At 46.6% G+C, this 12,378-nt stretch overlaps 1 protein-coding gene across 5 annotated transcripts in view; it reads left to right on the top strand.

Moving 5' to 3' along the window:
- Nucleotides 1-12,378, top strand: part of TBX4 (T-box transcription factor 4) — a 49,413-nt gene that overhangs the window by 11,623 nt on the left and 25,412 nt on the right. For all 5 annotated transcript variants that reach the window (XM_075113087.1, XM_075113089.1, XM_075113088.1 and 2 more), the window contains one exon: nt 10,851-10,970. In XM_075113087.1, the coding sequence (XP_074969188.1) occupies nt 10,851-10,970 (120 nt within the window). The remainder of the gene's footprint in view (nt 1-10,850; nt 10,971-12,378) is intronic.

Genomic DNA, 12,378 nt, shown 5'->3' with positions numbered 1-12,378 from the left:
TTTGATAGGTCTGCTACCTAAGTCAGCTAAGACTAGGGGATCAAGACCTCAAATATTTCACCCTTAATTTATAGTATCTGAGTGTGTCTGTGCAGGACGTGTAATATCTTTACCAAATTCTAGACTCTAAGCATCCCAAATGTGCATGTTATCTCTTTGTAAGTCTTAACGTGGATTGTTTAAACAAATCCATATGTATAGGGCTCAGTCCCACATTCTTTGTCCAGTGGAGCTGGCAGTGCACACGTAGTCACCTTCCATGAGTGTGTGGATGGGGCTGAGGGGCTGGAGGGATTGACCCCAAGATGCACAAAACTCTGTTTTTTGACTTATCAAACCAAATTCTCTATTTGCGAAAATCAGTTCAGCACCAGCAAGCTAACAGCCTTTTTTTTTTTAATAAATAGTTTTTAATTAAAAAAAAAAAAGGCTGAAATACTGATGAAACAGACTAGTGGCTTCATTTCTTTTCTCTGTGTCCAGCTGCAAATGGTGTCAAAATAAAGGGCAATATTTTTATCATAGATAGTTAGCAGTGAGTCTAAAAACAACCCCGCTGCGGAGCCCTGGCAGCGGGCGGGGAGCCGGGCCGGGCTGAGCCGAGCCGCCGCCGGGGACCCGCCTCTGCCAGGACCCGGCTCTGTCCCGGGCTGGGCTTTCCGGCAGCACCGAGAGCAAAAAAAAAAAAAAAAAAAAAAAAAAAAAAACCACAAAATAATTAGCTTGAGAACGGCAGAAAAAAATGGAGCGACTTCAATGCCGTGATCGCTTAAGTCTCTTCGTTCATCCCGAGCGCCAGGCTGAGCCACTCGTGTCCGCGCTGAGCCCGGGGCAGCCCAAAAGCAGGAATATGCCCCGAATCGCGATGCAAATAACGAAATGAAAATTAGTACTCCGCGCAGATTTTATTTTACCCAAGCTATTTAAATCGAGAGTAGCAATAATAAACCTCCTCTTGACCCAATTAAAAAAAAAATGCTGGTTAGTGGAGATTTGTATGCACTTGCATTTAGCGTCGGGGGGTGGTGGGGTGGGGGGGAAGAGGGAAACCGGCTAATTGCAGGCACTAATTAGGACTCTAATCCCCCTCCCAGCAGGCACAGAGATGCCCCTGAATGCAGTTAGTTGAAATCACTTAAATGTCGGTCTGTCTGACCTCAAGGGGCACAAACGAAAAGAAATTGAAGCCTGATTTTTAAATTTCAAGCAGCAACAACCAAAAAAAGTGACTTTAATGACAAGTTCACTCAATGGAGAGGAAATGTAAAGCTCAGCGGAAGCGTTAATTCCATGGCAATGGTGTAAAATAGCCTTTTTGTATAAACAAGGCAAATATTGATAACTTAATGGGGGGGAGAGGGGGAGTCATTTGTTTCTTTCTTTGTAGAGCTCCCCAGAACGAGCCAACTATAAATTATCGAGAATTTAGGGCTGAGAATTACTTTGTGGGATTATTACTCCCTCTTAGGACTGATCTGTAGGAGACATTAGGAGAACACAGCAAGCTCAGCATTGGAATAGAAATCATGTTGTTGCCAAGAAAGCTTGATTTATAAAGTGGAAACATCTTTAAAATGCACTCGCTATCTTTTTAATGTTCGACTGCTTCATTGTGGGAGGGAGGAAAAAAAAAGAGATTATTTTATATGAAAAGGATCATCAAAAGATAAAAAGTTTGTGTTAGCGAAGTTCCCTGAACTTTGCGTAAAACCGCTCGCCTCCTTCAGACAGAAAATCCTGCCCATGGCAGCGCCCCGAGGATGGGACGCTCCATAAATCAGAGCCTTTTCTCGTTCCTCCTATTTGAGGTTTGTTCTAATTACGAATTTCTACTCCAGAGGATTTTCTGTTGCTGGGTTTTAAAGGCTGAGTGATACACAGTGCAAAAACTGCCCGGTCTGTGCCGATGCTTGGGGCTGTAGGTACCCAAGGGCTGCCCAGCCCGGGGCGGGGGGAGCGGGAAGCAAACCGGCCACCCGTGATTTCCCTCAGCGCTGACCATCGCGAGTGGCATTTTGCAAAGCAGCTGTTTTCGGAAGGCGGCGTGGCTCGGGCGCTGCCGCCGTTTGCAGCTGAAACCCCCTTCTTCGGGTGGCTGCGAGCCCGCCTGGCTCCTCCGAGCAGCTGCTCCCGGTCCTTGGTCCCCGCTCCCAGCTTCTTCCCGGGACGGGTGAATCATCCCAGCACCTACATCGAGCTGTTCATCCCTCTTTTTATAAATAAGGCTAGAATTGTTCACTAATCCTCCAACTTATTAAAAAAAAAAAAAAAAGGCAAAAAGAAAAGCATTTTCCAGGCGGTGAGGTCCTGTTAAATCAATTTAATAAAGTCGATTTAGATGGTAATAAAGAGGACAGGGTGTATTGGAGGGTGGAGGTGCAGGTGTACCTCTGAACTCCTTCCTCCTGGCAGCCGGGCTGTGCGGCGCGCCGCTCTGGGCGCGCGGTCGGGCTTTGCGCAGCGGCAGCCTGTCCTAGCAAGGCGCGCACCTTTCCTGCTGGAGTTCAGGCGTTCCGCAGCGATGAAGTGGGGGGTATGAGGGGTGGGGGAAGCAGAAAGTAAACGAGAGACTTCATTATAACCCTTGCTTTCCAATTTCATCTTCTTGCTTTAACGTGTTACTATTTAACTGAACAACTGGTTTAGTTTTTTTTGGTTTTTTTTTTTTGTTTTTTTTTTTTTGTTTTTTTTTGTTTTTTTTTTTTTTAAACCCGGTGGCAAACCCTACTTTGTCTCTCATAATTCTTTGTGAAACCTATCTTCCAGACCTTATTTCTGCAGGAAGTTAATCTTTGCTCATACAATCTTCCTGGCTCAGGATTTCTTTCTTTCTATTAGCCTGTATTCAGCTGTAGCTGTTCACTAATTTTTTCCAGGGTGCCCGTCTTTGCAGCATTGCAGTTTCTGTCCAGATATTGCCAGGAACAATTTGATGAAGCTTATTGTTAATCAGTAAAAAGTACCAGTTCATGGGGTGTCTGGTCACTTTTTTATGGACAGTTATTGAAGAGAAAAGAATGTGTCATTCCTCTATGGTAGCACAACCATCCCAGAGATGTGAACAGGAGGCTTGAGAGATTGAAGTTGAGTTCTGGCCGGAACGCAGGATGTGCACAGGTACAAAGACAGCTCCAGTCTTTATGGTAGCAGGTTTTAAGAAGCATATGTAGGAAAATACTGCACAGGAAAAAAAATCAATAAAGCAGCTTGCATGTGTGGAAAAGACGCAAACCCCCTTTAGATGTTCAAGTTTCATTTTAAAAGTGGCTTATTTCAGTTAAAAAAAATCTGTTCCTAATCAACTTTAGTAAACCAAAATAAAACTAGTTTTTAGGACATCAAGGTCTGAAGAAGTATAAATGCTTTGGCTAAGCTGGTGCAGCTTTCCTCTGTGAAAAATCCTTTAAAAGTTAAATTTTCCATGGCTCTGTAGGGCATATGGATGCCCAGTTCTCATTATAATTAAAGGGAAATATTTGTCCAGAATCTTTTGAGGCAGTTACAAGAATCTCTGCTAAAGGTTTTTGATCCAAAAGCAAACCTTAATATCCGAGATCAGCGGTGGAATGTGAGCCATCAATTTAAAACTTGGAAATAAAGTAGATATTTAAGGAATGTTTGATCTGCTTAGTCCTAAATTCGGGGTCCTGGAATTACCCTGTTAGGGCAAACTCCTGCTTTCAGAGAAAGGAGCAGGAGCAGACTCTGATGGCTCTTGGCCGTGCTGCTGAACATGTCAATAGCTTGGCAAGGAAGACAGAGCTCGTGCACACCGAGTAGGGCAGGGATGGGATTTTAATTTTTAATACGCTTCTCTCTTCAAAGGGCAAGCCTTGCTTTTAGTTTGTTAAAGACATGGGATGCTCATGGTTAAGGGTGTTGCCAAAGCTTTCCCAGCTCGTCCTTAGACTGGACCTGCAGCAGCGCTGGCCAGCCTTGCAGGGGAGCGTTTGGTCAAGCCCAAACCAGCCGGGGAAGATCCCCACCATCGCTTGGGCTCTGCCTCTGTGTCAAAGGCGTATGGGCACAGGGGCTGCAGATCATCTCCTGCTCTGCACCGATGAGCCGGCGCATGGCCTGGCATCAATGCCAGGGCTGCCCACGGCTTCTCCAAAAGGCCCCGTGGAACCTGCACAGCTGGAGGGGGCTGCAGTGTCGAGGGAGCCGGGCTGGTGAGGGAGAAAACCTGCCCTGAAATGCTGCAGCACTGGCTTGTTGGCTATCATCTTGCACAGCTTCTCTCTGAGGTACCTTTGTGCTGTGCTTCTGCTGCTGCTGGAGGCTGCCAGCACCGACCTCTCCTGTCCTCTGGCACGTTGGGACCGTTTCTGCTCAACTTCAGTTACAGCAAAACGAAAGCACCGGAGAAGCATCCCATGGCAAGAAGCCTGCCCATGTTTCAAGTTACTGTGGGGCAAAGAGAGGAAATGTTTCTAGACCATGAAAGCAGCCATCCAGCTAACCAAGTTCTCAAGTATGTGAGAAACAATGTTTTATTTAAAAATGAGATGCGCTAGCCAGAAGAAAAAAATACAACCTCGCCATTCCAAAATATAAAAATCCCTTAACTGTCTGACCTTCTCATCACTAGGTCATGGTCCTGCCACCAGATAAATCTCCCCTATCTGCCCATAGACTGAGAGTTCAATGTTGCTTGTGTTAGTGACAGTGAATTTGGGGCTGAAAAATGAACTACTGATGAGAACTCCTGTTGAACCTGTATTGTTTGTTATTCTGAGGCAAGGATCTGGCATGGGCTAATCCAGCACTTCAAAGTTAACTGCTCTTACTTTGTATACAGAGCGTCATAGCGGAGTGGCGTGGGTGATAAGAGAAATAAGGGACTGAGGGTTAGGATACACTGGGAAAATGGGACCCTGTTGAAAAACTCTTTGATCTCTTTAAAGTATTTTCTGAAAGCAAAAATCTATCAAAAAGGAAATGCCATTTAAAAGGCTAAAAGAAACAGCTGACATCCCCAAATTTGTTTTAATCTGCCCCAGAGAATATTATTTTTAAAGATGCGTTAAGTCAGTGGAAGAAATACTTGTCAAAAGAAGGGAAATTAGAAAAAAAGCAGAAAGGTCATCAGAATGGAAACATGGTCCTTGAAGCCTCTACACCAGTCCTTTCCCTCCTAACAATGAAGGCAAGAAGAAGCATCCTTAAGAAGCCATGGCCAATTCTCAAGAAGAATTTGGGGCCACATTAGTCGTTATAAGGGATGTAGACCTGTCATCTGCCTCACTGCTTTGAAGTCATCACCGGAGGCATCTTGGCATGCTCAGCAGCTTCTGAGGAGGTGGACTTTCAGCCATGGTATGGCTTGTTAGCCAAGCTTTTGAGTGATTTTTTTGTCTTTCTGATCCTTTCACAACCTGATATGCCATAAGCATCACCTTTCCAGACAGTACTGTACAGGAGCTTCTGAAAATCCTGTTGTTGCTTTACTCGACCACCCCAAAATCAAGGACTGTAAAATCATTGTCTTTGAAAATCTTTGTCTTATCGAAACTCCTTTTGAAAACAGGACTTCAGCTGCTGAGCTGCTGAAGGGCTGGGGGACATTTTCTACCCCGCAAAGTACAGAAGGAAGCGCTTGGTAGTATCTGAAGCACCATCCACAACACAGGGACATGCAGAGAGCACCAGTCCGCACATTCCCATGGGCTTCAGAGGGCACTGACAGCCTTTGCTGAGGACATGACTCAGGTTGCTCCAATAGGACTCCGGTATCTTATTTCTATGCGGTTTTCTCTATGGAAATAACAGTTGAGTTCCCTGTGGCTTCCTTGCTAACCACATGCTGGTCAGAGGAGCCCCTTCCCAGCTAATGCGTCAGAAGGAGCCCCAGAAATGATGTTTGCGTCCAAGCAAGGAGGGGAATATCAAATCCTTGTGAGCAGGAGGGTGGTCAGGACTGAGGCATTTGCAGAGGCTGCCTTGTCACCCAGCAGTACCATGGCATGAGCTAGTGTCCCTGGGACACACAGGTCCTGGTACGCAGCGTGGCGCCGCACAGTTGGTGCTCAGATGAGTTCTTTGAGCTCTTTGGTCAGCTCTGATGCTTTTGCCTTTTCTGGCTGTGTTGGCTTGCTGTCCCTTACGCCAAAATAAGAATTTATTGGACATGGGAGCCTTGCAGTCACCCATCTCTCCAGGACCAACCAGGCCTGCTCGCATGGGGATTAAACACAAGTAAGATGCCCACAAAATGGCCAAGCCTGAGGAGCCTGAAAGGCTGGGAACGGCTACCCCAAACAAAACCAAAGCTTTCCCCTTATCGCTTGCTTCCAAATCCAACCAACCAATTACACATTAATTAAACTTTGTTTGAACATAATAGAAGCTTTGGCTCCATGTCAGTAACTGCTCCATGGTTTAGGGGATTGGATAGTAATAGAATAAATAAATAAACAAGAGATGCTTATTCTAACAGTTCATTTTAAAACAATTTGTGAATATCATGTAGAGATAAAATGTGCCTAGCATAAACTTAGCTAAGCAATGACTGCTTCATTATCAGAACAAATAATTCACTCACACATCATCTTTGAAGCTTGGGAGGGCTACAGAATTGTGCTGCTTGTTTATTTTCCTGGCTTTTACTGGTTTTGCTACATTTCATCTGCACAGAGCTGTGGGGAAGGGTTTAGCTGCGGCAGTGCGGTGCCAGCCCCTGGCGATGCCGGCCCCGCTCCTGCCGCCTGTGGTCCCCAGAGCCAGGCTCAGCCCCTCTGCCCTCCCCAGGGCATCACCCTGCACCTCAGCCCGCAGTGAGTGGGTGCCAGACTGTGGCATTTTAATGCCATATCAGATGTTCCACTTGCACAGGAGTGAGGTACTGTAGCCTTCCTCCCGCATTCGCTTTCTCTAAGGGCAGCTTTCTTGTGTGAACATAAAAACTTCTTTACCTTTTCCCCCCTGAAGGGCAGTGAGAGCTGCCCCCATCTCACAGCAGCACCGTGCCCCTGCCAGTGCAGGGAGGGAGATAGAAACGTGCCTGTCGGAGTCACTAAACCCAGCAGAGAGTTTTGTGGGGCGTAGGAGACCATCAGGGCGGTGCTGAGGAGTCTGGATCGTCCCTTCTTCACTGGGTTGAGCCGGAGGGAGGCAGAGGTGGGTTTTTGAACATGTCCAAAATGAGAATCTACTAACTCGATGTTTTGCAGAAGAACAGTCGGGGCTGATGCTTGGCTGCGTCCCCCGTGCATCGCCGGCCATTGCACAGGCACGCTGTGGGCTCGTGGCTGGTCCCTGGGTGGGCAGGGGAGCTGTGGGGCTGGTGGTGGCTCCATGGCTCCCGCTCACCGAGCAGCTCCGCTGGCTGCCCCGTGTTGGCTGGGAGCAGCCGTCGCACCTAACGTGTGCTGGTGGGTTAGACACACATCTTGTGTGGCTTTCAAAAAATACAAGCGTAGAGGGGAAGAAATTGGTCCGGTCCTGGACTCCCCCACCCTAGGGATGATGGTGGTTTTTGCACGTTCAGGGCATTTGCTGCAGCCCCAGGACACTGGGTCTGACCAAGCTTTGGGTCTGAACAAAAGAGGATGATTCCAGGAATTGCTGCTCTTAATCTCCTGATTACTGGTGGCTTAAACTTTGCCTAATAGTTTGTTTATCCTGTGCTGCACATGTGCCCAGCGCTTAACCTCGCTGAGCTTCCCTGTATGCACAGCCACAGCAGGGCTGCAGCCGCCTTCAGTGCAGGAGGTGTCGCTGAGGGTCAGATACTGCTTGCTTGGACATGGTCCCCAGGAAGCCCCAAATCCACAATTTTTGTAACCGGTTTCCACGCAGAGAAACTCTCACTCGGTTTGGAGTCATGCGCGGCGGTGGGAAGGAGGGTGGGTAAAACACGGGTCTGCCTGGATCTTGCTTCAGACCTCCCACCAAAGCCAGGCTGAGCTCTCCCAGAGCTTGGCAAGACGTTGGCAAGTTTTTACTGCAGCACTGGCTTATTATTTTGCCACTGCTGGTCCCCAAGCATAGATGATGAAGCAAGCTATTGTCAGGGAAAGCTGGCCGAAGCGAAGCATCCTCTGCGGAGACGCCCATCCGCCCGAGAGCTCCTGCCTGCAGAGATTTGGCAGAGGGGTGGTTATGCAAAGCTACTGCTGAGCATAGAGCCTATGGCTGTGAGTAGCTCCATTGACCTGGAGTAAATCTGGGGAAGCAGGCAGGTTTTTGGCCCCTTCCCAGGGCTGATGGGGAGCTGTATAGACCCACTGTAGGCACAGCCCCGCTCCCGGGCAGGGCTGGTGCAGCCCCGTGCCTCTGCTGTGGTTTTCTGCCCCCCTCTTTCAAGCAGAACATTTAATAAGGGCCAGGACATGATATTAGGTGCTCTTTCTTGCCTTTTTTTTTTTTTTTTAATTGAAATGCTATGACTGCATTTTCTTGGACCCGGCTCTTTGGTTTGTCATGCCTTCTCACCAGAAACGCACAATCCATGTTTGTACTGTATTCCAAAGAGATATTTACTAAATAAATCTCTGCCAAGGGGTTGAGAAATATGTTTTCATTAAGAAAATTAAACTGACAAGTCCCTGGACAGCACATTAGTCGCATATTTTTTTTTAAGGTCAAAATGCAGCAGCTAATAATAATGATGAAATGTCCGTGCACAGCCAAATTACTAAAATCTACCCCATGTTTTCCTGGAAAAGAATGCAGAGAGTTGGCAAACTTGGTTGTAGCTGGGTCTGTCGACTGCTGAGTACAATGCTACCACTGCAAGATAGCAAGCGGGTTGCAAGTTAAGCAACACCTTCAATCAGATGTGAGTCCCCATTTGTTATCCTTAAAGAATTTCAGCTGTATATATTATAGTAGTACTTTGGCTCTTTGTATTTATTTTAGAGGGCTATACTAAAGAACATTATAAACTCAGGCATGTCCATGCTATATGAAGTCCATATGCTGAAGCTTAATTTTAAATGCCATTAAAAAAGCACTTAACATTTACAATATATCAGTCCGGCTACTTTAGCAGCTTGGATGTACTACAGTAAATGAAATGATTGAGAAAAAAAAAAGAAATTCAGAAGCTAGATGTTATAAAAATACTCGATGCAGGATGTTCACCTGGTATGAGGCAGTAACTGTCAAACAGTATCCATCTCATTTCTGGGTTTTAATCAATTCCTCCTCTTTTTTGTTTCATTTTTGTATGTCATTTTTAGGGCCTAATTTAAAAAAAAAATCTTGGCATTCAGATTGGATTCCTTATGCAATTTTTTTCAATGTGTGAATTGGGCTGTGTATTCACAATTTGAAACGTCCTACTGTATTTATCCAGGTGCTTACCTGTAGGAGGACAAGGTTAAGAGGAGTGCAGAGTTTATGAATGAAAATCAAATATGGACATTGGTAAACCACCCCTTTTGAGTCCCGGCTAATTACATGGTAAACATCTGGAATTTATGCAGGGCAGTTAAAAGAGTCAATTCAAATGATTTTGAACAGGACCCATTTTGTTGCCTGCTCCCAAGCAGTGACAAAATGGTGCTGCAGACCTGGGCCAGCTCGGCCGGGCACGGGGGCAACGTGCAGGGGCAGGAGGGATGAGGGCGGGGCAAAGTAGTCTTGATGTCCGATGGAGAAACGACATCAGGATTTGGGCCTTTCTTAATTAGGGTAATTAGCATGATGCCAGGATGTAGCAATTCTCATCCTCTGTCGCCTTATACCCGTGGAAGGGACAATTTTCTGTTCTGGCTGGTTGCTTGAAGGCCACTTTGCTCAATTGGCTTGTTTTTACTGGATGAGGAGGAGGCTGGGAAGATGGAGCCAAGAAAATAGTTACTCTGAGGATGTAAAGTGCCTGGTCTCGCAAATCCTGTCTCCTGATGCAGTCGCAAGGGCTTGGGAAGCCCATGGCAGTGCCTGTACCCATCAGGGCCATCTCCTTTGGAGCGCAAGACCAGACTGTGATGGTATATACTGGTTTCGCCATCATAGCTTTATAAAAAACTATTCTTTAATATTACAAAGATTCTTTAGATATGTAAGATATATATATATATATATATATAAATGTTCTTTAATGGTGCACTGGTTTATGTGATGTCCCCTGTTTGGTGGTGGTCGCTACGTGTCCGCTAAAGTCAATGGTAAATTGCTGGGACGGGTGCATTCTCAGCAGGGAGCTCTGCGGTGCTCTGGCTGGAACGAGGTTTAATGATTGTGCTGTGAACTTGGGAAATTTGGGAAGGCCAGAGGAGGGGTGGCTGTCTGCACCAATGCAGGGTTTAACCCTTACTCTCCCCTCAAGGCTTTAGTGATCCTCACTTTTCAGTCTGTTGAAGGGAGCACCAGTTCAGCTACTGCCTAGGAGCAGTGGTGGGCCTCGGTGTTGCGGACGTCGGGACGTGTGAATGAGAAAGCTGCATGTGCTGAGTTTCTTCTGGTGTAGTCAGATCTCATGACTTATCATGCGCTTTCACGGCAATGAGAAATCTGCATTTTTGAGGCTGCCATAAGCCACGTGGAGCCTCCTGGGCTAGTGAGGGCTCTCTGTCTGAGCCTCCCGTAAGGAGGGATGTGTTGATCCCCCCCATCTCTCTCTGCACCCACCTTTTCCTCGCACTGGCCCATAACCCCCCCTCTATATACCCTCACCCATATTTGTGCCCCATTTTGCACTAGCCCTGTGCAGCCCGTGCTCTGGAAAGAGTGAGTTTGATTCAGGTGATATTTAAGCAGCAATAATGTTTTCTAGCTTATTTGTCCCAGAGTGAATTCATCACATGGTGGATCTGCCTTTTGGGGTGCTGCTCTGAGTTTCCATCAGTTCCAGTGCTGCTCCAGGTCACTCACTAACGTGTTAACCCTTTACTTTTTCTAAGGAGGATGTTTCCTAGTTACAAGGTTAAAGTGACCGGGATGAACCCCAAGACCAAGTACATCTTGTTGATTGACATTGTCCCAGCTGACGACCACCGGTATAAATTCTGTGACAACAAATGGTAAGAGAACATTTCTGTTTGCCTTCTTTTCCGTAAGAAAATTGCAATTGGATTGACCGTTTGCTGTGCAAACTCAGAAACCAACATAAATATCTTCCCATGGGAGGGATGCCAACATCCCAGAGCTCTCTTTCACGGAGCAGCAATAATACAAGAGCCAATAGCTGGAAGTTAAAGCCAGACAAATATAAAATAAAATAGTCTTAACAGGCTGGGCGATTAACTGCTGGAACAAACTGCTAATGGGGGTGGTGGACTGTACATTTCCAAAGCGCTCAAGGTCGGATGTCTTTTCAGAGGAGATGCTTTAGGCCAAGCACAGGTTATCTGGCCACGTGCAGGTGTAAGAGGGTAGAGCCACAGCCTGCATTATATCAGAGGCTGGACTAGATGATCTAAAGATCCATTTTGGCCTTAAAAATTAGGTATCTACGTGAGTTAAGATTTAAATTCCTTTGTTCTCTAGTAATACTTTGCTTTTATGCAATCAGCTATAAAGCAAAACATGGGGTGGTTCACTCAAAGCCCTGGTTCAGCCACGCTGCTCCGGCAGACAAAGGGAGCAGCGATTCCCCCCGTCACAGTCCAATGCCAGATCCAGTCTAGAGTTTTTTTCCTTATAATTCATTCTTCCTCTGAAATTTCTTTCCCTTCTGTTATTCTTCCCTTCCCTGTGCCTTTGATAGTAACGTTACTTACCACCAGTAAGGAGGCACCAATGATCTTTGCTTTCTGATGGAGGAAGCATGTTGTTTTCTCTTTTAATTTTTACCCCAAATATGCCCAGCAGCCTCTCTCACTGCAACAATTCACCGTGCCTTTTCCAAACCCTTCCACCAACAGCTGCCTGGTGAAAAGACGAGCAATGGAAAACTTTGTAGTCATCTTAATGGGAACGAGGCTGGTGACATCCTATAAAACTGTAGTAATTTACTTGCACATTAGGGCTGCTCTAGTTTTAAAAAATCCCTTTTCCACTCGCTTTTGTCCTGGAGTGCCACTGGGTAAGAGGAGCGGACTGAGGGCCTCCGCGGCACGGCGGCCACTTTGTGTTTTAACCATTAAGCCCTAGATGATGGATAGTTGTTAACTCTGTTTAATTTAGCTTTTGCCAGCCCTAGAGCTGTTTCCCCTTTTCATTTTATTGCTGCTGGAAAGTCTGTGTTAGTTTTGGTAATATTGCTTTTATTGGTGTTTTATAAGAGGAGAACAATGCACAGTAACGGGGCAGTTGCCATTAAATGATGTCTCATGGCTGGGTCTTGTGTCCATGAGGATCGGTGGTGTGGGGGCAAGGGGCGCTGGCAGAAGGGTACGAGGGGCAGCACCATGTGCCAGCACGCAGCTCTGGAGCGGGGAGCGGCCCCTTCCCACTGGAGCTGCTGCCCGGCCGGGGCTGCGGGAGCCC

The sequence above is a fragment of the Phalacrocorax aristotelis genome, chromosome 18 (assembly GCF_949628215.1).
Source record: "Phalacrocorax aristotelis chromosome 18, bGulAri2.1, whole genome shotgun sequence".
Classification (NCBI taxonomy): Eukaryota; Metazoa; Chordata; class Aves; order Suliformes; family Phalacrocoracidae; genus Phalacrocorax; species Phalacrocorax aristotelis.
This window is presented reverse-complemented; position numbering and strand designations above follow the sequence as displayed.